The 24,667-nt window shown below is 33.4% G+C and overlaps 2 protein-coding genes across 2 annotated transcripts in view; both read left to right on the forward strand.

The window, feature by feature from the left end:
• Positions 1-3,853, forward strand: part of LOC142353019 (polypeptide N-acetylgalactosaminyltransferase 10-like) — a 47,406-nt gene extending 43,553 nt beyond the window's left edge. The window contains exon 8 of the mRNA XM_075405207.1: positions 2,798-3,853. Within this exon, the coding sequence (XP_075261322.1) occupies positions 2,798-3,001 (204 nt within the window). The 3' untranslated portion in view covers positions 3,002-3,853. The remainder of the gene's footprint in view (positions 1-2,797) is intronic.
• Positions 3,854-7,333: 3,480 nt separating this feature from the next.
• Positions 7,334-24,667, forward strand: part of LOC142353254 (phosphatidate phosphatase LPIN1-like) — a 61,768-nt gene continuing 44,434 nt past the window's right edge. Inside the window, exon 1 of the mRNA XM_075405487.1 lies at positions 7,334-8,443. Coding sequence (XP_075261602.1) covers positions 8,264-8,443 — 180 coding nt within the window. The 5' untranslated portion in view covers positions 7,334-8,263. The remainder of the gene's footprint in view (positions 8,444-24,667) is intronic.

The raw sequence follows: 24,667 nt of genomic DNA on the forward strand, positions 1-24,667 counted from the left end.
TCATAAAGTATTGAAAAATATCGGTTGCCTTTGCAAAGTGGGGAAAAACAGTTCCAATTTAATCATCCTAAAAATTGTATTCAAACGTCAGGTAATATCATAAGTTTTCACACGGCAATTTTAATTCCAGAATTAAATTTTTCCACCTTTGAATCTAGCCATAGTTTACTATGAACTGCAAACAAATCTGGCTACTACATAGCACCTCCCCTAAGTTCTCATCCTCCATAACCAGAAGCTTCCTTATAATTTCATTTAATTTAAAAGAGTTTACATGACTTTTATATTTGTTAGCTTGGATGTATGTGGTGTTAATGGATGGCTGAGTTATTGAACACTTATTTGTCATGTAGATCTGTAAATCATTTTCATTGGGTCACTGCTTTTCTCATTCTCATTCTCATTACTATTTTTTTACTCTGCCTTCGGCCTCGTTTAATTCGGCCCTCGGCTGTCAAACAAAGTTTGTAGAAATTATATTAGCCCTTCTATCTTATGCGATTTTTCTTTCGACCGATTTTCCATCTGAAGCTTTTAACCTTTCGTCCTCAAAAGGTCCGCCCATAGGTCATCAAGTGTCTGAGCAGATGTTTTACAGCCTTACTAGGCTCTAAGTGTGCGATTCGCCGAGACTGTTTTGAGAAAACTTAAAATCATGGTGTGAAGGGTGGTTCTTAATTCAGGGTTTTCCCCCCTCTCTCACCCCCGGTTCACCATCCTCAAAAAATCAAAAAAAAACCTGTTGGTTTATTCATAGCCGCCCTCATCTTCTCAGCAGGCTATTATAGCGCTCCTATTTTTTTACAATTCAAAGAATTTGATTTACAATTCAAAGAATTTGAATTGTATTGGGGCGCTGTCTTTTTTTTAAGATCTGTTCACACATTTTCATGATTTTTGAAGTCAAATTGGAGTAGTGATTTTGGTCACGCCGAAACAGCAAATGGAGCGAAAAAGTGAGTGGTTTTGCGGCGTGAATTTTTTTCGCTCTAATTTTAAAGCAGAGTGAGAATACGGTGTTTGAACCAAAATTCGCTTTATCGGTAGTGGTTTTTTTGTTCACATGCGGCAATTTCACTTCGATTTTTACTGTTTTTTTTTCCCATTTTTTGGATCGGATTTTTTTCTAAATGGTTTTTCCAATCCATTCATAGTCCGTTCTATGTCAGTTTTCTGTTTAGTCAATGAAAATTTTTTGAATTGTACGTCAGGACTTGTCCTGCTATGTTTTTTTACTTCGTCGAATAAAAAAATGTTTCGCTTGACCTCATTTTGCCGCTTTTTCAACATTTTGCGTGAAATCTTTTTGACTTCTCTAGCCTAGTTTCTCTCTTCTCTCATTCTGCTAAAAGTGATTTTCAACATCAGTAAAGCAATTCAAAATGAACAGAGTCAGTATAAAAAATTGAAGTCAGAAGTAGAAACGGGATAAACCCATAAAGCCCAATTTTAGATGCCCGCTATTTGAACTTCGTTCCTATAAGTCTTAGTTACCATCTCTAATGCTTATTGGTATTGATAGTAGCCCCTGTAGCCTCTCTCTAAGAAACGGAAGTACGTTATGTTCAACTACGAAATGCCATCAAAATAAATCGGACTCAAAAAATGTTTTTGTTGTACAAAAATCTTTTTTTGATATCTTCTATTCTTTCAATCCCAATCATGCTTATTGGAATCAACGGCGGCTATTTTCCGGCAATCTTCCGGGTATTTTTTAATTTATTAAAGTGTGTCCATCGTCCAAGGATTAGGTGATAACCTGCTCTGGCAATAATTAAAAACTTTGTGAGGGACTGGGTTTTTTGAAGGCCTCCATTAATATAACAAAAAAGTATCAATTAAAGGCGTTCAAATGGCGCCAAGACCAATTATTGAACTGAAAGAAAGTATGGGTGTATAATAGGAAGGAAGTGCAGCTGGTTTCAGACAGTTCTTTCAACTTAATTTTGCCTGATACCATTTTGTTGCTGTTTAATAACCGCCCTCATCTTTTCATCCGGCTATTGTAGCGGCCCTGTTTTTCATTAATTGTCGCCCTCATCTTCTCAGCCAGCTATTATAGCTGAATTATATTTTAACAGCCGCGGAGCAATAGCTGAGGCTATTATTGGCCTTCTCTTGGTTTTACAACTCGAAGAGGAGTATTGAGATTCTACAGGTTTTTTAAGCTGAAGTCATGGTTTGAACTTTTGACTTTTGTTTTCGAACATTGACTTCTGTTTTAGAACGTTGATTTTCCTTTTCGAACATGTACTCTATTTGTAGGAAGTAAGGTCGATTGAGTGTGTGGTACTCTAATTGGAGGTTGTTTCAGAGCAGCAATAAGTTATACAGATTCTTAATAAGATGAAATTTCTTTGGTCTTTTTGAGACTGCGAATCTATTGCGCCTAATTTCTGGCAATCTGCCAGCTTTGCTAATTAATTGCTCTCGAACGAACTTCGTGGTGTGTTTAAAGCAAAATGTTCGCTTGACCTTTTTTGGGCTTTTGTTCTAGAAAATTCTATGATTTCTCAAATGATTTTTCACGCTTCATTTCTTGATTTTTGAGTGATCTCAATTGCTCTCATTGTTTTTTGCTAATATAGAATTCCTTGTGAGCGGTGGACTCTTGAAACCGTTGTAGCTCAGTGGTTAAGATGTCTTACTGGTATCGTGGAGGTATCGGTCTCGAACCCCTATGAGGTCCAAGTTTTTGCACCCATAAAAAATTTCTAAGCTTCGCCCCTAAATTAAATCCCCCGTCTATCATGTGAGAGCAATTCATCCGAAGTTAGCCAGTTTATGTTTCTTTCAGGAAACGTCGCAAATCAAGCACGACGGAGATGATCACGGCAACATTTGTTTGTCTATTGATGGTGAGAAGGTATCAATGGACTATTGTGATTCATCCAAAGATGAACAAAAATGGACATTTGATCACGTGGATTTCTCCCAATTTCGACCTGATCTTGGCCCACCTTACGACAAAAGTCTGAAGAAATTACAACGGCAGAAATAAATCTGGATCGCGACAAATTTTCTCATGGCTGAAAGAATTAGAGTTGCTTGTGATAGCTGATTGAGTCCAAGATTTGTAGGAAATGGTTGGATCAAAACGAGCTTGATATAATAATGGTTAAGCGGAAGATGGAATTTAGCATACAGGGTGCTTGGCATCATTGTTTATTTTCCCCGTGGATTGGATTGCCGAACCCTACTTACAAAACTTTAGTTATTGGGCCATTGGGCGGCATTTGGTAACCAGACCTCATATTTCAGCTGAAAAGGTTAAGAAGTGTTACTACTGCAAATCGCATTGACAACATGAAATATATAATTACTAAAACTGTATTCATTCTTGAGTTTTGGATCATTTTGTTCTGCAGCTATGCTGAACGTGACTAAGACCATATGCATTATAATTTTAAGAGCTAATTTTAAAGCCATTTTAAATTTAACCAAGTTAGGGGATGTTTGGTCTTAAGAAATTAATAGATGGGAATGTTCGTGCATGGGTTTTAACACTTAGCGGCCAATACAGACAGCCCAGGGTGTAATTATGTCTCTCGCATTATTTTTTTATAGAAAAGAGTGAAAATTTGAGTTAACTATGACTGAAATGGGGTCTGATTTGGTTTGTTGACTTTCCCTTTACCTTTCTTCCCCTGAGTGGTAATGGAAGGTGTTGGCGTTGGATTGTTTATTGATTATTGATTACCGACGATTATAAATTGTTTCCATACATGGTTCTGTACATATATTTTATTATGTTTGTGTTAATGAATAGCTTTACTAATTTTACCAATGTTATTTTATTGTTTACCAAATTGAGTATAATAACCTATGTGCAGAATAAAGTCAAGTGACCAAATTGTTTTTCACTGCTGAAAGTTATCAATAATCACTCAGCGTTAGAGGCTAACCTGATTTTTGGTGGCTGCTTTTAAGATTGTATTGGCCTTCTACGATTTCTGCTTGATAGCTGATGTTTTTAATTGCTCTCGAACGAAGTTTGGAGCAATTATTGTAAACATTTGATCTCTCTTTAAACGACTCTAAGAGGCGTATTGGTATTCTACAGGTGAAAGACTCGAAGAGGAGTATTGGTTTTCTTGATATTTTTAACGGAAAGTACTATGTGATCAGGCGGCCTTTTGACCAACAAGCTAAAGTGAGTAAAACTGCTGTTTGATCAATTTTTTTTCTGATCGAGAGAAGTTTTTTGTTCGTGCTCTACGTTGGTTGAATGACGTTTTGACTTAGTATTATGACTTAGTGACAAAAGTGTTTGTGAGAGAATGACGCGTACAGATAAACGTTGTTGCCGTTTTTTGTAGGCCTATTATATGTAGGCCTGTGGATTTGATGATATTGTTTGGTGATGTTGTTTTTTAGAGCCTATAAACGCACTTCAAGTGCAAAATTGGCTCATAAATCTTAATTTTTTGTTAATTTTTCAATAATTTTCTTATTTTGATTTTCAATTTTTTTAGACTTTTGTATTCATTATAATTGCAATATAACTTTGATGGCTGATGCACTGTTTACCTTGTTTTTGACGAGAGTTTTTTTTTCATAAAGTTGTACATGGAATGATTTGATATCGGTGGCGTTTTCTGCAATTTTCTCCGTGTAATTGATAACTCAGTTAATTTTTAGTTTTATGTTTATAAACCCATAGAAGTATTGTTTTAAACTTTTTAAGACTGAAATAGCGGATATTCGTTTTCTGAGAAATTTTTGGAGCTAGATTTTGGTTTTTAAAAAAACATTTATTTACTGATTTTTAAACTGTTTACCTTGTCTTTTTTTCCTGATGAGTTTGAATTAAAATTAACAAAGTTATATCGAAACGAAAAGAAATATATTATTTTGTTTCTGAAATGTTGTAATGCAGCGAAAATCTTATTTTTCATAGTGATCCTAATTTTCTCTAGTTTTTTCTATTATGCAGTTCAATTTCCTTGACTGTTCCGTACCCTATGCTTTCCACATGTGTGTTTTAGGCTGCAGAGTCGATTTCAAGGGTTCTGATGTCTGAGACCTTTTTTTTGTCCGGACTTATTGGCCTGATCAGTTTGCGGTCTCAAGATTTCCCAAGAGAAAATGTCGTCTTGGGAATGGCTTTTTGTATGGTTTATGAATGACGTCCGAAATTTGTTTTCTGTTGGCTGGCTTCGTTTCGGGGGGGGGGGGTGTTCAGTTTTTTAAGTTAACTCTGGCCAAGAAAAATTGTTTTCAGACAAAAGATAGTGGTTTTAGCTCGGTTTTTTCGGGAAGCTGCGACACTTCGATTTGCTTCCGGAGTTTTTCTGGCCATTTCAATGCAAATTTTTTGCTGTCCGTTTGGTTCAAAACCTTTCATAGTTATTTCTTGAGTGACTTTTTCACACTTTTGATTGACTTTTGATTTTTGCGTGACTTAAAGTGCTTTTATTCAGAAATTTGTCTGTCACTTTAGCTAGAGCGTTTGTAAGATACGCCTGTTAGCCGAGTGATGAATGCGGCAGTCTATGACCCCGGAGGTTGTGGTTTGGAACTCCTCCAGTTTCGGACTTTTGTGCACCCTTAAAGAAAAATTTGTCTAGGCTACAGCCCCCGCCCCCAGTTAAATTAAACCGGAAAGGGGTCTTTAAAGGGAATTTTGTCCGATGTTAGCCAATTTTTGTTTACAAAACAGATTTGCTTCTACTTTCTGAACATAAAGAATCAAACTTAGAAATTTTCAAGAGCTGTCGACGAACCTATTGTTGAGCTTTTATTGAGCAATAGGTCAGACTCTATAGCAATAGTTCAGTGAGCACACAGTTTTTTTATTCAGTTTACTGGACTTGACTCTTGGTACCCAGGTTAATTAATTTCTGTCAAACAAAGTTCGTATGAAATAATTGGGCCCTCTTGATTTTTGACTTATTGTTGAGAAGCGAGATAAATTGTTAAGACTTTAAGTGGTTGTGACATTTTCTTAGTTATACTTCTCTCCTAGTGTACAACTAACCCAAGCTTCTCAGAAGGCAACTAATGATGCAATGGGGCAGTTTTGGTAAATTTCGGCCGTATGCCTTCCCTAATCTTAAGCAATTTACAATCGAAGAGAACAACAAGCTAGTAATATTTCACTGATTCGTGTCAATTTACTATAAGACTTTTCAAGGACAAAAGTAGACTCCTATATAATAAAGAATTTTACTAAAAACGCATCGCGTATTTATGCTGTATTAAAATGTAATGAGCGCTATGAATTTCAAAAAGTATTTGAATTTAATCTAAACTTGTGAGATAGGTTTTATCGCGTTGGTGACTAACAGTTCAGTTTTGTATCTGTAATTATCTATATTCCAGGGCCACAAGTTTATTTCACATTTATTCAGTCAATATGCCGGCTAGGTTTTGTTTTTAAGCTTTTCTGCTGAATTAGAGGAATTTGCAACCTAGGAAAAGATTTCTGGGTTTCTTTATGGCACGGTCCGTCTTAAGCATAGGTGGGATCTGCTCCGTTTGTGCCCCCCCCCCCCCCCCCAGTACGTCATGCACCCTCACTTGAAGAGCAGGAGTCATTGCATAGTAATTCATTATGTAAAAATATGGCATGTGCGTCTGGGGGAGGCAAATAATATGCACAATAAACAATTGATAAACAGTTTTTGAAAACGAGCCAGTTGGTGAAGAAGTATCTCAAAAACCGATTTATCACCAATATTTAGCTTCTCAATGACAAATATGTTACCTTGGTACATATTCGTCCTAATGTGAAATCCATTTCAGCAGATAACTCCTTCGGGTTTAAATACTGTAGTGTCTCTGAGTGACGGTAGCTAAAAATCAGAAGAACAGTATGTGGTATGTAGTGTACACTACTATCGTTGAAACAAAAAAAAGTCTTTCAAATTGAAACAGAGACTTAGTATCGCAATGTTGTGCTTAGCTGATGGCAAACAAATGTCGGAAATCTTGGCTTTTCTGAGGATAATGTCTCATCCAAAATCAATACAAGGCTGTAGGCTGGTGTTAATGCTTATTTTTCATCTATCGATTTTTCAGTAAACTTTTATGTAAAACAGTTACTATACAGCATAATACTAAATAAAAAGCCAAACTGCTACTTTTCCGTCTTTCTCTTGCTTCTTAAGGAAAACCAGCGGCGCAAGCTACAACTAAGAGGCTACAGAGAAAAATCATCATTTCGTGATCTCATGTTCTCAGTCATATAAATTTCTAATTTGAAAATAGTACTCTCCTCGATGAAAACCTGCGAATAATAACAAAATTTCCGAAGCCGTGGCGGTTTTCGTCTGCGGTGAAGTTGGTTTTTGTATACCTTGTGATTGATAGACTACCTATGACTGTCCTGCAACCTTACTTCTTTTCAGATTCATGTTTATTATGTTTTCAACTGTTACCTGTGTTTGTGACGTAATATAATGTAATAATTAATCTATTATAATCGGTGCTAAGTATAGAATTGCATCAATGTTTAGCTTAAACTATCGGTGGCCTTTAATATGATGCGTGTTGCCAGTTTGAAACGAGTGACGTCACTAAAATTGCTTATCGTGAATGATGAATCTTTCGTAACTTGCATTCCATGTCGATCAGGTCATCGTGTGATGGTTATGTGGTTTAGTTATATTCTGCGATTTCTATAATGCAGAAAACCTGAAGTTCAAATTCTCTAAATGAAGGATTTTGAGATACAACCATTTGCAATAATGATACAGAGAGGTGTGGCAAAGCGTTCTGTTATTTGCCTTTGATGTTATTTCGTTCGACTGATCTGTGCTACAACGATTAGGTGCTTATAGACCTGGAATCGTTCAGTTATCCGATTCTTATGAAGTTATAATAATGGTAACTATTAATAACTTATCTTTATCCTCACAATATTGGTGCTTACGGCTCGTCAAACAAGGTTTACTGTGATTACGTGCAATTCTAGCTTTTATCGTAGTGTTACACTAGTTTGTGGTCTACTGTTGGATTAGTATTATTCTTACCGGCTGTTTGCAAATCATTTCAACATTCCCAAACTTGGGAATCTCTCATGTTGTTGTGGTTTGGACAGACAGGCTCAGTTTATCCCGGCTGTCGTCTTTCTAATTCAGTTTTCCAAACAAATCAGATATCTGGGAGGTTATGAGAGTTCATCTTCTAACTAGATAGCGTTTCTGAGAAGTTCTTTCAATTCGTAATAAAACAGCAAGTTGTTGAGGCACGGAACAGCGTTAACGTGAACAACGATTGCTTTGACAGAAATTCAAACCGGGGAGTTCGAAATTGAGCAATGTCTGTGCTGAAGCCGTTAGCCAGACTATACAATCAACTGAATCCAGCAACCCTGTCCGGGGCGATTGACATTGTGATTGTGAAGCAGCCTGATGGATCTTTTAGCTGTTCCCCATTTCATGTCCGATTCGGCAAGTTCCAGGTGCCATATGCGTCTCTCAGCACGCCAGACGTTGAGGTAATTCTTTCAGAAATCGTTATAAGTTATCATCAAACAAAATCTTTTTTATCTCAAGTTCTGTCGATTAATTTAGCAGTAATATTTTAACAAACAGCCAATTTTCACCTAAATCAATATTGTTAATATTGAAAGTAACGTTAAATGGCCAATTGTAGCAGTTGTTTTTAATCTAACAAATGGTCAATACAGACGTTCAAACTAAACTAGACTTCTAATGCACGTTGGGTCAGGTTTTTGTTGAATGTGTCGATTTGTAAAGTGACGATCAATTGTGGGTGATAGGAGTATTAAAGCTCTTTGACGGTATTTTCATTTCGATCATTGGTTTTTAAATTTCCGTGTGCTTGAGATATTTCAAACTTTGTTCCAAAATTTCAAGGAAATGTTCAGTTTTTAGTTGCTAGCTTAACTATTTAAAATTTCCGTTCAATTTCTTAGTGCTGGCCTTCTCAACAATTTTTAATGCTTATCTTGTCTGCACTTAAATTTTTCAAAGTTTTCTAACTGGCTGCAATGCGGTAGCGAGGCAATTACTGGTTTCATCGTAGTTTTAACTACCAGAAGGGGTATTGTTGTGATCTTCCTTTTTTCTGACTCGAAAAGGAGTATGGGAGAGGTGTCTTTGTTAATCACTTATATTGGAGTAAATGTTGAAGCAGATGAAGCGAGTGAAAATTTAAAGAGTAATTTGGGTGAGCGCAAAATTGAGGGGTGAAGAAAAGCAAGCAAATTTCTCTAAGCAAGGAAAATTTTTTCTCTGAGCAAGGAAAATTTCACGTACGGCTTTTCAAAACCTTTACTTTCAAAACACGTTTTACTTTCAAAACCACTTACATTTTATGTACCAAGTGATTACACTTTTTGATGACTAATATGAAAAAAAAAATTTATCTTGATTTTTTGCAGCTCTTCTTTCGATTTTTCTATAGTCGTAGACTAGTTGCTTAGCCTCTTATGGATTCCCTTAAGGCTTTACACAGAACTTTTTTTCATAAATTTCATTAGTTTTTTTTCTTTTTTTCTAGTCATTTCTGTAATTCTTCTGGGTATGTTTTTAAATCCGTTTTATTAGAGTGAATTTTGTAGCAGGAATTGAAACGCGTGAAAAATTTTGGATTGATTTGGGTGCTGAACCAATTTGAAGAGTTGAGGGAAATGATAGCCGTTTTTTGTTCACAACACTTTTTTTCAGAGTGCAAAATTGAGGGATGAAAAAATTTCTCGAAGCGAGCGAAATATTTTGTGATTGAGCTTTTATATAGTATTGTAATATTTATGGGCTTGTTTTGATATAGGTTTTGAAAGTTTCTGTTAACTAATATTTGTTTCATGTTAATTTTAATGTTTTCCAGATGTTTTGGTGATTTATAGGCGAATTTTTTCAATTTTTGCCCATTGTTCAGTTTTACTCCCTTAAGTAGATTTTGAAGCAACGCTTTTTGCGTAAGGAGTTTTAAAAATCCAAGTGATTTTAGTTTGATTGAATTAAAACATTTTTCGTTGAGAAATATGACAAAGAAATCGTGAAATTTTGAAATATATCTCTGATTTTGTCAAGCAGTTTTCCGTTTTTTTTCTAATGTTAGACATTTTTAATCCTTTTATCGCTGGACTATTGTTTGAGGAGCATTTCAATGCCCTTATTTGCTGAAAGGTAAATTTCTTTGAGTTTTTGTTCCCTTGTAATATAAAATTTTTAACTTCAAATTGTTAACTACTGAGTTCAAGTAATTTTTAAGACTTCAGTTTTTAGACTTATTTTTGAGTGAATTGACTTAAAATATTGTTTTTGTTTCCCATGAGAGGTTTTAGTGGGTAGTAATTTCTTAAGTGGTAGTTTGTTTCGCAGAGATTGCTCTTCGAGTGTTTTCGGGAAATGTTCCGGCTATCTGCGAGTTCGAGCATCAGTGAAACAGGACGTAAAGGTTAATTTCTTGTGACAACAAGTGTTTACGCTAACCTGCGGAGCAAGAGCTCAAAGCTGAGAATGTTTTTTACTTATTTTCGAGATAGAGCGAGAAATAGTTCGAAGCGCTAATATTTTAGCCTTTTCGAAGCATTCTTTAGTTAACCTTTTAAGGACAAATTGCTTTTTTCTTGCTTCCACGTAATTTATTTTTACCTGTACTGAACTTTCTGATGCAATTCAAGGCTCTTGTAGCGTCTAATACGTTTTAAGTGATTATATTTTTCGAATTTTTACAGTTTGCAGAACATTTTGGTGACAAGTTTTTTAAGGGTTTTAATTACCTTTTTGTTTGATTGGTACCGTATTTCAGCTGATTTGTCGCAAAACTTTTATTACATATTTGTTAGCTATTGTTAAATTTTCGGCAATTAATTTTTGCTCTTTTTGTGCTTTTCCGGACAGTGTTTGTCAGTAAATGTGTTTATTTCGAACTGAGCTATGGGTTTTTTTTTACTTATTTGAATGTTTGATGGACCATTTTTGATCTAAACAAATAATCATATTGTTTCATCGAATTTCGATTCTTTTGCGTTTCATGGGTTCGTTTTGTTTAGCGCGTTGTATATCGTGTTGGCAGTCAACGGTTAAAAAGAAGCAGAATCACAATGTCTATTGGGATGTCAAATAGATTTTTTTTGGCGAAAAAGTTAACAGGTTGTGTTGTGTTGTTAACAGGATCCTTTTCGTCTCTAAATAGTTTCTGTCTCAGTGTTAAGCAGCATTTGCAAAAAAAATCTAATCAAAATTTTGATTGAAAATTTAATCTAACTTTAATTGCGTCGCAATTAAAGATTTTTGTGAAAATAGTTATCAGGTTTGAGGTCACTTTTCTTTACTTCAATCAGTTATTTTCTCCGTTTTTTGCAGCTTTTATTGCCTTGTTGACACAAACCATATTTTTGTTGGCTGTGGTGAAAATCAAACTATTTTTTGATGTGATTTTGAATTTTATACGCTGTTTTTTATTCATTGGGACGTTGGATTTTGCTTGTCCGGTCGGGTTCATCGTTTTTCGATGTTTGCTAAATATATGTAGTGCAACGTTTTCTTACTTGTATAAGTTACTTAAATGAAATTCATTTTTTAAATGAAAGCCAGCGGTTTTTATTTAAAACTGATTTTTTAGACCAAAGAATATTTTGCTTTTTTATGAATTGATGTGAATTAAATCAAAGAGTTCTTTCATTTTTTTTTCATGGGAGGGTAAAATTATTTGTTCGCTGATCTCAGATTTTATCCAAAACACATTTAAGTATGTTAAGAACTCGGCCGTTTTACTGAACAGAAATTGATATTTTTTTCGTTTTTACGGAAAATTTAATATAAACTTATGTTTCGAAATTACTTACCTACGTTTTTAAGAGACACATTTATAAAGGTATTCTAGTGGATGCTGTATGAGCTTTTGAGTCAAGCGTTTTATTTTTTAGCCCACATGACTCACTGCCACTTTATAATTCCAATTTAAAAATATAGGCTTTTCGAATTAATTTGAGGGCACTTAATCTAGAAAATTCTAAGGCCTCATTCTTTTTTTCTGAATTTTTTATAAACTTGATTTTTAAAAGTTGTGATAGCGATTGCTGAGCAGGAGTTAATAGTGGTGTTATCGATTTTTGTCGATTTCGTAGGCTTTTGTTACGATGTCACGCTCGGTCAAACCAGCTTGTATTCATTGTTTCTTGCAATTTTTTATTGAATGGCCTGTGTGACGTCATTTAGCACTTTCTAGGCCGTCTTTTTGTTTACGTGAATAGTTTTTGTTGGTTTTTTGTGACTTATTTTACTCTCTAAAAAGACTTTTATCTCAACGGATTTTTGCTCAACTTAAATTAAAGGACATCGACATCGCAAGAATTTGTATAAAAACTCCTCAGCTTTTTTGTTTCCTTTTCCTTTTTAGACTACACGTCTAGAGGCTATCGCAGCTATGTTATGTCCACCTATTGGTTATAATAATATAGGCCGTTTTTCGTGTTAAATAAATTTAAGATATATCTATTTTGCAATTTTGCATTGTTCTAAGTCAATTGATAGCTAAGAACTTTATTTGGCTGTTGTAGCTTAAAGGCGACACTCGAGTTTCATCGGCGCTTAATAAAGTAAATATCTTGTTTAAATAGCCTAAAGCTGAGATTCAGGTCACGTTTCATTTCGAGTCAGTTCAGGATTCGTTTGATTGTTTTTTTTTCAATTGGTCGTCCCGTAGAAGATTATTCCGATCATTGGATTTCCTTTCAGCAACTGAAATGTTTTTCAGAAGGTCATTTCTCTTTAGTGTTAGTTCACTGAGTTTGCTCTAGGATTTCGGAGAAACTTTTAGATAATCTTTATTAGTTAATGGAAATTAACTAATTTGTTGCATATCTTGTCACAGGAATAGGGAATAAAATCTAAGTTTTTAATATGTAACGTGCTCTGTTAAATTCCTTGCTTGATTGTTTTTTATCTTTTCAGGTGCAGCTTTTTAAAGCAGTTTTTAGTTCAAACTCATTCGGCCCAAGTAATTTTTGTCAATTATGTTAACCAGTAATTGTACTTCTAAAAGCTTTTATAACAACTATTCGACTTTCAGATGCAATTTTTTTAATGTATGCGCTTTTTACGCTTTTTATCCTTTTTATGGTATCGAATTAGTTTTTTAATTTATTGATTTAAGCCAACTTCTTCACTGTTTTTTTCTGATTTTGAAATTTGCTGCAAATTTCCTGTGCAGTTTTTGCTTTTGGGAAATAAGTTTCCTTGTTCAAATTTTTGTTAAGAACTGTCCTTTGGGTAATTTCAGGGTTTTCAGTGAAATAAATAAATTAAGTTTGTTTGACTTTTTGCCTTAATTATTTTTTCTGTTCGGTGTTAGGTGGTTTATTCACCAAACAAAAACAATATTTAAAGGTCTCATAGGATAATTTTTTTAGACGTAGCTGTTTGTAAGGATATTTTAACTTGTGCTAGTCGTCTTTTGCACTAAAAGCAAATTTATTGTAGGATTTCACGTAATTTGTTTGGAGCCGCAACGTATGCAGAATTTTTGGGAAAATAGTATGAAATTTTGCTTTTTCTTTAGTTTTTCTATTAAAATTTCTAATCTATTCTGTTTCACCCCTCCACCACAGCTTAGTGGGCGTATAACTTTTACGACTCCCAGGCGCTCGTGCTATTTTTAAATAATAATGTGATATATATAATTATGTTAATTGTAGTCGGGTGTCATGAAAAACAGGGGGGGTGAAACAGAATACACCCAATTTTTTTGGAAATTGATTAATAAAGTAGCTAAATTAATTTAGTAAATATGCCTATTCCATTAAGTAAATAATTGTACCATGGTCATTTTTATTTCAAGTTGACGCCATAGTCACCCGGCTGTGGTTTTCATTCGGTGTCCAGATTTTTTTACGACCATATGACGTCTTCCTCTCGTCAATTGTACGTTTTGTTCATTCTTTATCAATTTCGTCGTCATTTTCATCTCTTATTGAGGGGAATTGTTTGTCCACTTGTGTGAATACTTTTTGGTTTTTGCATGATTAAGAAATTTATTTGGCTGTTGTAGCTTAGAGGTGACACTCGAGTTTCATCGGCGCTTAATAAAGTAAATATCTTGTTTAAATAGCCTAAAGCTGAGATTCAGGTCACGTTTCATTTCGAGTCAGTTCATGATTCGTTTGATTGTTTTTTTTACAATTGGTTGTCCCGTAGAAGATTATTCCGATCATTGGATTTCCTTTCCGCAACTGAAATGTTTTTCAGAAGGTCATTTCTCTTTAGTGTTAGTTCACTGAATTTGCTCTAGGATTTAGGAGAACCTTTTAGATAATCTTTATTAGTTAATGGAAATTAACTATTTTGTTGCATATCTTGTCACTGGAATAGGGAATAAAATCTAAGTTTTTAATATGTAACGTGCTCTGTTAAATTCCTTGCTTGAATGTTTTTTATCTTTTCAGGTGCAGCTTTTTAAAGCAGTTTTTAGTTCAAACTCATTCGGCCCAAGTAATTTTTTGTCAATTATGTTAACCAGTAATTGTACTTCTAAAAGCTTTTATAACAACTATTTGACTTTCAGATGCAATTTTTTTAATGTATGCATTTTTTAGGCTTTTTATTCTTTTTTATGGTATCGGGTTAGTTTTTTAATTGATTAATTTAAGCCAACATCTTCACGGTTTTTGTCTGATTTTGAAATTTGCTGCATATTTCCTGTTCAGTTTTTGCTTTTGGGAATAAGCTTTCTTGTTCAAACTTTTGTTAATATGTAATGTGCTCTGTTATTTTCCTTGCTTGATTGTTTTTGTCTTTTCAGGTGCAGCTTTTTAAAGCAGTTTTTAGTTTTAACTTTTTCGGCCCAAGAAGTTTTTTTCAATTATGTTAACCAGTAATTGTACTTCTAAAAGCATTTATGACAACTATTCGACTTTCAGATGCAATTTTTTTAATGTATGCGTTTTTTACGTTTTTTATCCTTTTTATGGTATCGGGTTAGTTTTTTTAATTGATTATTTTAAGCCAACTTCTTCACTGATTTTTTTTTCTGATTTTGAAATTTGCTGCAAATTTCCTGTGCAGTTTTTGGGGAATAAGTTTCCTTGTTCAAATTTTTGTTAAGAACTGTCCTATGGGTATTTTCAGGGTTTTCAGTAAAATAAATAGAACAAGTTTGTTTGACTTTTTGCCTTAATTATTTTTTCTGTTCGGTTTTAGGTGGTTTATTCACCAAACAAAAACAATATTTAAAGGTCTCATGGGATAATTTTTTTAGACATAGCTGTTTGTAGGGATATTTTAACTTGTACTAGTCGTCTTTTGCACTAAAAGCAAACTTATTGTAGGATTTCACGTAATTTGTTTGGAGCCGCAACGTATGCAGAATTTTTGGGAAAATAGTATCAAATTTTGCTTTTTCTTGAGTTTTTCTATTAAAATTTCGAATCTATTCTGTTTCACCCCCCCCCAGCTTAGTGGGCGTATAACTTTTACGACTCCCAGGCGCTCGTGCTATTTTTAAATAATAACGTGATATAAATACGTAAATTTTAGTCGGGTGTCATGAAAAACAGGGGGGGGTGAAACAGAATACATCCAATTTTTTTTTGGAAATTTATTAATAAAGTAGATAATTTAATTTCGTAAATGTGCCTATTCCATTAAGTAAATAATTGTACCATGGTCATTTTTATTTCAAGATGACGCCGTAGTCACCCGGCTTTGGTTTTCATTCGGTGTCCAGAATTTTTTACGACCATATGACGTCTTCCTCTCGTCAATTGTACGTTTTTTTCATTCTTTATGTAATTTCGTCGTCATTTTCAATTCTTATTGAGGGGAATTGTTTGTCCACTTGTGTGAATACTTTTTGGTTTTTGCATGATTAAGAAATTTATTTGGCTGTTGTAGCTTAGAGGTGACACTCGAGTTTCATCGGCGCTTAATAAAGTAAATATCTTGTTTAAATAGCCTAAAGCTGAGATTCAGGTCACGTTTCATTTCGAGTCAGTTCAGGATTCGTTTGATTGTTTTTTTTTTACAATTGGTTGTCCCGTAGAAGATTATTCCGATCATTGGATTTCCTTTCCGCAACTGAAATGTTTTTCAGAAGGTCATTTTTCTTTAGCGTTAGTTCACTGAATTTGCTCTAGGATTTAGGAGAACCTTTTAGATAATCTTTATTAGTTAATGGAAATTAACTATTTTGTTGCATATCTTGTCACAGGAATAGGGAATAAAATCTAAGTTTTTAATATGTAACGTGCTCTGTTAAATTCCTTGCTTGATTGTTTTTTATCTTTTCAGGTGCAGCTTTTTAAAGCAGTTTTTAGTTCAAACTCTTTCGGCCCAAGTAATTTTTGTCAATTATGTTAACCAGTAATTGTACTTCTAAAAGCTTTTATAACAACTATTCGACTTTCAGATGCAATTTTTTTAATGTATGCGCTTTTTACGCTTTTTATCCTTTTTATGGTATCGAATTAGTTTTTTAATTTATTGATTTAAGCCAACTTCTTCACTGTTTTTTTCTGATTTTGAAATTTGCTGCAAATTTCCTGTGCAGTTTTTGCTTTTGGGAAATAAGTTTCCTTGTTCAAATTTTTGTTAAGAACTGTCCTTTGGGTAATTTCAGGGTTTTCAGTGAAATAAATAAATTAAGTTTGTTTGACTTTTTGCCTTAATTATTTTTTCTGTTCGGTGTTAGGTGGTTTATTCACCAAACAAAAACAATATTTAAAGGTCTCATAGGATAATTTTTTTAGACGTAGCTGTTTGTAAGGATATTTTAACTTGTGCTAGTCGTCTTTTGCACTAAAAGCAAATTTATTGTAGGATTTCACGTAATTTGTTTGGAGCCGCAACGTATGCAGAATTTTTGGGAAAATAGTATGAAATTTTGCTTTTTCTTTAGTTTTTCTATTAAAATTTCTAATCTATTCTGTTTCACCCCTCCACCACAGCTTAGTGGGCGTATAACTTTTACGACTCCCAGGCGCTCGTGCTATTTTTAAATAATAATGTGATATATATAATTATGTTAATTGTAGTCGGGTGTCATGAAAAACAGGGGGGGTGAAACAGAATACACCCAATTTTTTTGGAAATTTATTAATAAAGTAGATAATTTAATTTCGTAAATGTGCCTATTCCATTAAGTAAATAATTGTACCATGGTCATTTTTATTTCAAGATGACGCCGTAGTCACCCGGCTTTGGTTTTCATTCGGTGTCCAGAATTTTTTACGACCATATGACGTCTTCCTCTCGTCAATTGTACGTTTTTTTCATTCTTTATGTAATTTCGTCGTCATTTTCAATTCTTATTGAGGGGAATTGTTTGTCCACTTGTGTGAATACTTTTTGGTTTTTGCATGATTAAGAAATTTATTTGGCTGTTGTAGCTTAGAGGTGACACTCGAGTTTCATCGGCGCTTAATAAAGTAAATATCTTGTTTAAATAGCCTAAAGCTGAGATTCAGGTCACGTTTCATTTCGAGTCAGTTCAGGATTCGTTTGATTGTTTTTTTTTACAATTGGTTGTCCCGTAGAAGATTATTCCGATCATTGGATTTCCTTTCCGCAACTGAAATGTTTTTCAGAAGGTCATTTTTCTTTAGTGTTAGTTCACTGAATTTGCTCTAGGATTTAGGAGAACCTTTTAGATAATCTTTATTAGTTAATGGAAATTAACTATTTTGTTGCATATCTTGTCACAGGAATAGGGAATAAAATCTAAGTTTTTAATATGTAACGTGCTCTGTTAAATTCCTTGCTTGATTGTTTTTTATCTTTTCAGGTGCAGCTTTTTAAAGCAGTTTTTAGTTCAAACTCTTTCGGCCCAAGTAATTTTTGTCAATTATGTTAACCAGTAATTGTACTTCTAAAAGCTTTTATAACAACTATTCGACTTTCAGATGCAATTTTTTTTTAATGTATGCGTTTTTTACGCATTTTATGCTTTTTATGGTATCGGGTTAGTTTTTTAATTGATTAATTTAAGCCAACTTCTTCACGGTTTTTGTCTGATTTTGAAATTTGTTGCATATTTCCTGTTCAGTTTTTGCTTTTGGGAATAAGCTTTCTTGTTCAGACTTTTGTTAATATGTAATGTGCTCTGTTATTTTCCTTGCTTGATCGTTTTTGTCTTTTCAGGTGCAGCTTTTTAAAGCAGTTTTTAGTTCTAACTTTTTCGGCCAAAGAAGTTTTTTTTCAATTATGTTAACCAGTAATTGTACTTCTAAAAGCATTTATAACAACTATTCGACTTTCAGATGCAATTTTTTTAATGTATGCGTTTTTTAGGCTTTTTATCCTTTTTATGGTATCGGGTTAGTTTTTTAATTGATTAATTTAAGCCAACTTCTTCACGGTTTTTGTCTGATTTTGAAATTTGCTGCGTATTTCCTGTTCAGTTTTTGCTTTTGGGAATAAGCTTTCTTGTGCAAACTTTTGTTAATATGTAATGTGCTCTGTTATTTTCCTTGCTTGGTCGTTTTTGTCTTTTCAGGTGCAGCCTTTTAAAGCAGTTTTTAGTTCTAACTTTTTCGGCCCAAGAAGTTTTTCAATTATGTTAACCAGTAATTGTACATCTAAAAGCATTTATAACAACTATTCGACTTTCAGATGCAACTTTTTTAATGTATGCGTTTTTTACGTTTTTGATCCTTTTTATGGTATCGGGTTAGTTTTTTTAATTGATTATTTTAAGCTAACTTCTTCACTGATTTTTTTTCTGATTTTGAAATTTGCTGCAAATTTCCTGTGCAGTTTTTGGGGAATAAGTTTCCTTGTTCAAATTTTTGTTAAGAACTGTCCTATGGGTTTTTTCAGGGTTTTTAGTAAAATAAATAAAACAAGTTTGTTTGTTTTTTTGCCTTAATTATTTTTTCTGTTCGGTTTTAGGTGGTTTATTCACCAAACAAAAACAATATTTAAAGGTCTCCTGGGATAATTTTTTGAGACATAGCTGTTTGTAGGGATATTTTAACTTGTACTAGTCGTCTTTTGCACTAAAAGCAAATTTATTGTAGGATTTCACGTAATTTGTTTGGAGCCGCAACGTATGCAGAATTTTTGGGAAAATAGTATCAAATTTTGCTTTTTCTTTAGTTTTTATATTAAAATTTCGAATCTATTCTGTTTCACCCCCCCCCCCCCAGCTTAGTGGGCGTATAACTTTTACAACTCCCAGGCGCTCGTGCTTTTTTTAATTAATAACGTGATATAAATACGTAAATTTTAGTCGGGTGTCATGAAAAACAGGGGAGGGGGGGGGGTTAAACAGAATACATCCAATTTTTTTTGGAAATTTATTAATAAAGTAGCTAATTTAATTTCGTAAATGTGCCTATTCCATTAAGTAAATAATTGTACCATGGTCATTTTTATTTCAAGATGACGCCGTAGTTACCCGGCTGTGCTTTTCATTTCGTAGTCCAGATTTTTTTACGACCATATGACGTCTTCCTCTCGTCAATTGTACGTTTTGTTCATTCTTTATGTAATTTCGACGTCATTTTCAACACTTTTTGAGGGGATTGTTTGTCCACTTGTGTGAATACTCTTTGGTTTTTCATGATTAAGAAATTTATTTGGTTGTTGTAGCTTAGAGGTGACACTCGAGTTTCATCGGCGCTTAATAAAGTAAATATCTTGTTTAAATAGCCTAAAGCTGAGATTCAGGTCACCTTTTTTTCGAGTCAGTTCAGAATTCCTTTGATTGTTTTTTTTTCAATTAGTTGTCCCGTAGAAGATTTTTGTGATCACTGGATTTCCTTCAGCAACTGAAATGTTTTTCAGATGGTCAATTCTCTTTAGTGTTAGTTCACTGAATTTGCTCTAGCATTTAGGCAAATACTTTTGATAATCTTTAATAGTTAATGGAAATTATTTTGTTGAATACCTTGTCACAGGAATAGGGAATAAAATCTCTTAAGTTTTTAATATTCAACGTGCTCTGTTAAATTCCTTGCTTGATCGTTTTTATCATTTCAGGTGCAGCTTTTTAAAGCAGTTTTTAGTTCAAACTCTTTCGGCCCAAGTAATTTTTGTCAATTATGTTAAACAGTAATTGTACTTCTAAAAGCTCTTATAACAACTTTTCTACTTTCGGATGCAATTTTTTTTTAATTTATGCATTTTGACGTCCTTTTATGGTATCGGGTTAGTTTTTCAATTGATTAATTTAAGCCAACTTCTTCACTGTTTTTGTCTGATTTTGAAATTTGCTGCATATTTCCTGTTCAGTTTTCGCTTTTGGGAATAAGCTTTCTTGTTCAAACTTTTGTTAAGAACTGGCCTAAAGGTATTTTTAGTGTTTTCAGTGAAATAAATAAGTTAATTTTTCACTTTTTGCCTTATTTTTTCTGTTCGGTGTAAGGTGGTTTATTCACCCGAAAAAACAGTATTTAAAGGTCTCATGGGATAATTTTTTGGACTTAGCTTTTTGTAGAGAATATTTTAACTTGTACTAGTCGTCTTTAGCACTAAAAGCAAATTTATTGTAGGATGGCACGTAATTTCTTTGGAGCCGCAACTTTGGCCATTTCTTTCGTTTTTTTATTGAAATTTTGAATCTATTCTGTTTCATCCCCCCAAGATTAGTGGGCAACTAACTTTGACGACTCCAAGGCTCACGTGCTATTTTACATAACGTGATATATATAAATATGTAAATTGTAGTCGGGGTTCATGAAAAACAGGGGGGGTTGAAACAGAATACATCCAGTTTTTTTGGAAATTGATTAATAAAGTAGCTAAATTAATTTAGTAAATATGCCTATTCCATTAAGTAAATAATTGTACCATGGTCATTTTTATTTCAAGTTGACGCCATAGTCACCCGGCTGAGGTTTTCACTCGGTGTCCAGATTTTTTTACGACCATATGACGTCTTCCTCTCGTCAATTGTACGTTTTGTTCATTCTTTATGTAATTTCGACGTCATTTTCAACACTTTTTGAGGGGATTGTTTGTCCACTTGTGTGAATACTCTTTGGTTTTTCATGATTAAGAAATTTATTTGCCTGTTGTAGCTTAGAGGTGACGAGTTTCATCGGCGCTTAATAAAGTAAATATCTTGTTTAAATAGCCTAAAGCTGAGATTCAGGTCACCTTTTTTTCGAGTCAGTTCAGAATTCCTTTGATTGTTTTTTTTTCAATTAGTTGTCCCGTAGAAGATTTTTGTGATCACTGGATTTCTTTCAGCAACTGAAATGTTTTTCAGAAGGTCATTTCTCTTTAGTGTTAGTTCACTGAGTTTGCTCTAGGATTTCGGAGAAACTTTTAGATAATCTTTATTAGTTAATGGAAATTAACTAATTTGTTGCATATCTTGTCACAGGAATAGGGAATAAAATCTAAGTTTTTAATATGTAACGTGCTCTGTTAAATTCCTTGCTTGATTGTTTTTTATCTTTTCAGGTGCAGCTTTTTAAAGCAGTTTTTAGTTCAAACTCTTTCGGCTCAAGTAATTTTTGTCAATTATGTTAAACAGTAATTGTACTTCTAAAAGCTCTTATAACAACTTTTCTACTTTCGGATGCAATTTTTTTTAATTTATGCATTTTGACGTCCTTTTATGGTATCGAGTTAGTTTTTCAATTGATTAATTTAAGCCAACTTCTTCACTGTTTTTGTCTGATTTTGAAATTTGCTGCATATTTCCTGTTCAGTTTTCGCTTTTGGGAATATGCTTTCTTGTTCAAACTTTTGTTAAGAACTGTCCTAAAGGTATTTTTAGTGTTTTCAGTGAAATAAATAAGTTAATTTTTCACTTTTTGCCTTATTTTTTCTGTTCGGTGTAAGGTGGTTTATTCACCCGAAAAAACAGTATTTAAAGGTCTCATGGAATAATTTTTTGGACTTAGCTTTTTGTAAAAAATATTTTAACTTGTACTAGTCGTCTTTTGCACTAAAAGCAAATTTATTGTAGGATGGCACGTAATTTCTTTGGAGCCGCAACTTTGGCCATTTCTTTCGTTTTTCTATTGAAATTTTGAATCTATTCTGTTTCATCCCCCAAGATTAGTGGGCAACTAACTGTGACGACTCCAAGGCGCACGTGCTATTTTACATAACGTGATATATATAAATATGTAAATTGTAGTCGGGGTTCATGAAAAACAGGGGGGTTGAAACAGAATACATCCAGTTTTTTTTGGAAAATAATTATTAAAGTAATCAATTTAGTAAATATGCCTATTCCATTAAGTAAACAGTTGTACCATAGTCATTTTTATTTCACGATGACGCCGTAGTCACCCGGCTGTGCTTTTCATTTTGTAGTCCAGATTTTTTTACGATCATGACGTCTTCCTCTCGTCAATTGTACGTTTTGTTCATTCATTCATGTAGGTTCGGCTTCATTTTCTAAGTTTATTGAGGGAAATTGTTTGTCTACTCGTGTGAATAATTTTTGGTTTTTCATGAATAGTAGACGCCGTCAGCTTCTCAACCCTGTTTTTAGGCAATCTCTTGTTACGCACTTACTTTTAGCGTATTCCTCGTGGTATTAGTGAGGTTAATATTCGGTGTAATTAACTTGAATAATTGGCATTGTACAAAGACTTATTATGAATGTTTCATAGTGCGATTTTTAGCAGATATATTTTGAGTAAAGTTAGCTAGTAATAGCCTTTTATTTAGCGGTTTGAATGCGTGATATATCCACTAGTTGCCTTTTTTAGTCGTTTTTCCGGTGTATTTTTTACTTTACAGAAGCCTGTTATAACTCTAAGCGTTTTATAAAGATTTTCCAGTTCAATCTTTAATTATTTTAATAGAAATTATAATAAAGTTTCAGAGATAGAAATAAAAAGTTTCAAGATTATTGTCGAGTTTTATTACCAACTGATTGTCAGGCTGATTCTCTGGTGTTCTGTTGATCGTGGGTTCCGCTGGGCTGTACATCGAGTTGTATTGGTCCTTCGGAAATGTTTTCTGATCTACAAGTTGGGCATTTTCCGGCTTTTGTACGTCTCTTGATGTTTGTTAAGTACATATACAATTTCCTTATTAGCACCTACTTTATCAGAATATTTACTTCTCCAAGTACATAGTTTCTCACAAAGCTATTTACCAAACATGCGAGTTCATCTTTAGCGAACTCAAAAAGGTAAATATTGAGGCTTTTAGGTACTTAATTTGTTTATCAGTAAACTGTCAATCTGCGGTTGTTTTTGTAAACATAAATAATGGGTTACAGGCCTAGATAAAAATACTGGCTAGATATGGCCTTGAGATCTATCTGAATGTGAATTAAATTATAGCACTTTACATGGATATTTGAAGGAAAATGATCACGTAACTATGAGGCACGAAATAGGGGCGTGACACTACCTTTTACAATCCAAAGGATTTGGATTTTATTGGTGTGCTGTCTTTTTTTAAGATCTGTTCACGTTTTTTTGTCTTTTTCTCGTCAGTGAGAAGTCATTTTAGAGTGGCGATTTTAGTCACGCTGAAGTATAATTAAATGAGAAAAAATTAGAGTAGATTTAAGGCGTGATTTTTTTCAAACTACTAATGTGGAGACAGAAATTGGTGTTTTTTAAAAAAAGAGTTTTTTTCACTTGCATCAATTTGACATTTGTATTTTTAGTTTCTTTTCCTTGAGTGCTATTAGTATGATATAATGTGTTCTAATTGCACCAATTTGAAATTGCTATAATTCATCAAGGAGCAGCTGAAACTTTTTATGACCTAAACATTTTTGTCAAAAAACGTTAAGGAATATTTATTTTGCCCACTTTCAAAAACTATTCTGTTGTCTTATCACTTAGTATCATCAATGAAAGGTCGCATTAGTTGATAATGAGCCGCAAAAGAATCTTATTAATGGTCCGAGTTAATATCTTGACCCTACGTTTTCTCAAAAATTATGAGTTATTTTTAATGAGTTTTTGTCGTACTTTTGTAATTTTGTTGTCTTACTGCTTACTATCATTAATAACAGGCCTCATAATTTGATTATAGGGTTTTTTAGTGAGGTAAATTATTTTTGTTCGAAGCTGAGTTTTTGTTGTTAACTTTTTCATCTTATATCTGTCTCATTTTTGACTGTTTTCATTGGTTTCTTAAAAAATCTTTTCTTTGTGTTCAAAGTCTTTTCAATTCATAGCCCTTGATTTCTTTGACTTATACGCTGCGCGTTTTTAAAAAACTATTTTTGAGTTTTTGAGTTTTCTAAATATTTACTGAAGTTATTGATGTCTTATCACTTAACCTCATTTTTGACAGGTTTCATCGGTTGATAATGAGAAACAATTGAATTTAATTGGTGGCATGAGCTCTTAGAAGACTTAGAAGTTTTTTCTTTTTGACCATATCTTTAAAATCTTTGACCATATCTTTATAGATCTGATTTTTGTCTTGCTTGTTTTTTATTCTTGTGGTAAAATTGATTAATCTCAATGGTGTCAAACTAATTGTTATCGTTGGACATTGAACACGTCAAAGCTTTTCTTGTTTTTCTCACGTCAACGCTAAAATAGATCGTTGGTTTTAATTCAGGACTTGTCCTGCTATTTTTTTTTAATTTTGCATTTTCTTTTGATCACGTTTTACATTAGTCACGATTTTCACGTTTGACTTCTGACTTACCTCTCCCAATTTTTCAGCTGAATGTTTTTTAAATCCATTCACTCAATGAATTACGCAAGGTAGTGAATACAGTCAAGGTCAAAAGAGCAACATCAAAAGAGACGGGATAAACCGATAAAGCCCTGTCTTTAAGCCATTGAGAATTAGGTTATCAAAGTTCATTA

Source organism: Convolutriloba macropyga, chromosome 14 (genome assembly GCF_964194025.1).
Source record: "Convolutriloba macropyga chromosome 14, txConMacr16.3, whole genome shotgun sequence".
NCBI classification, from domain to species: Eukaryota; Metazoa; Xenacoelomorpha; order Acoela; family Convolutidae; genus Convolutriloba; species Convolutriloba macropyga.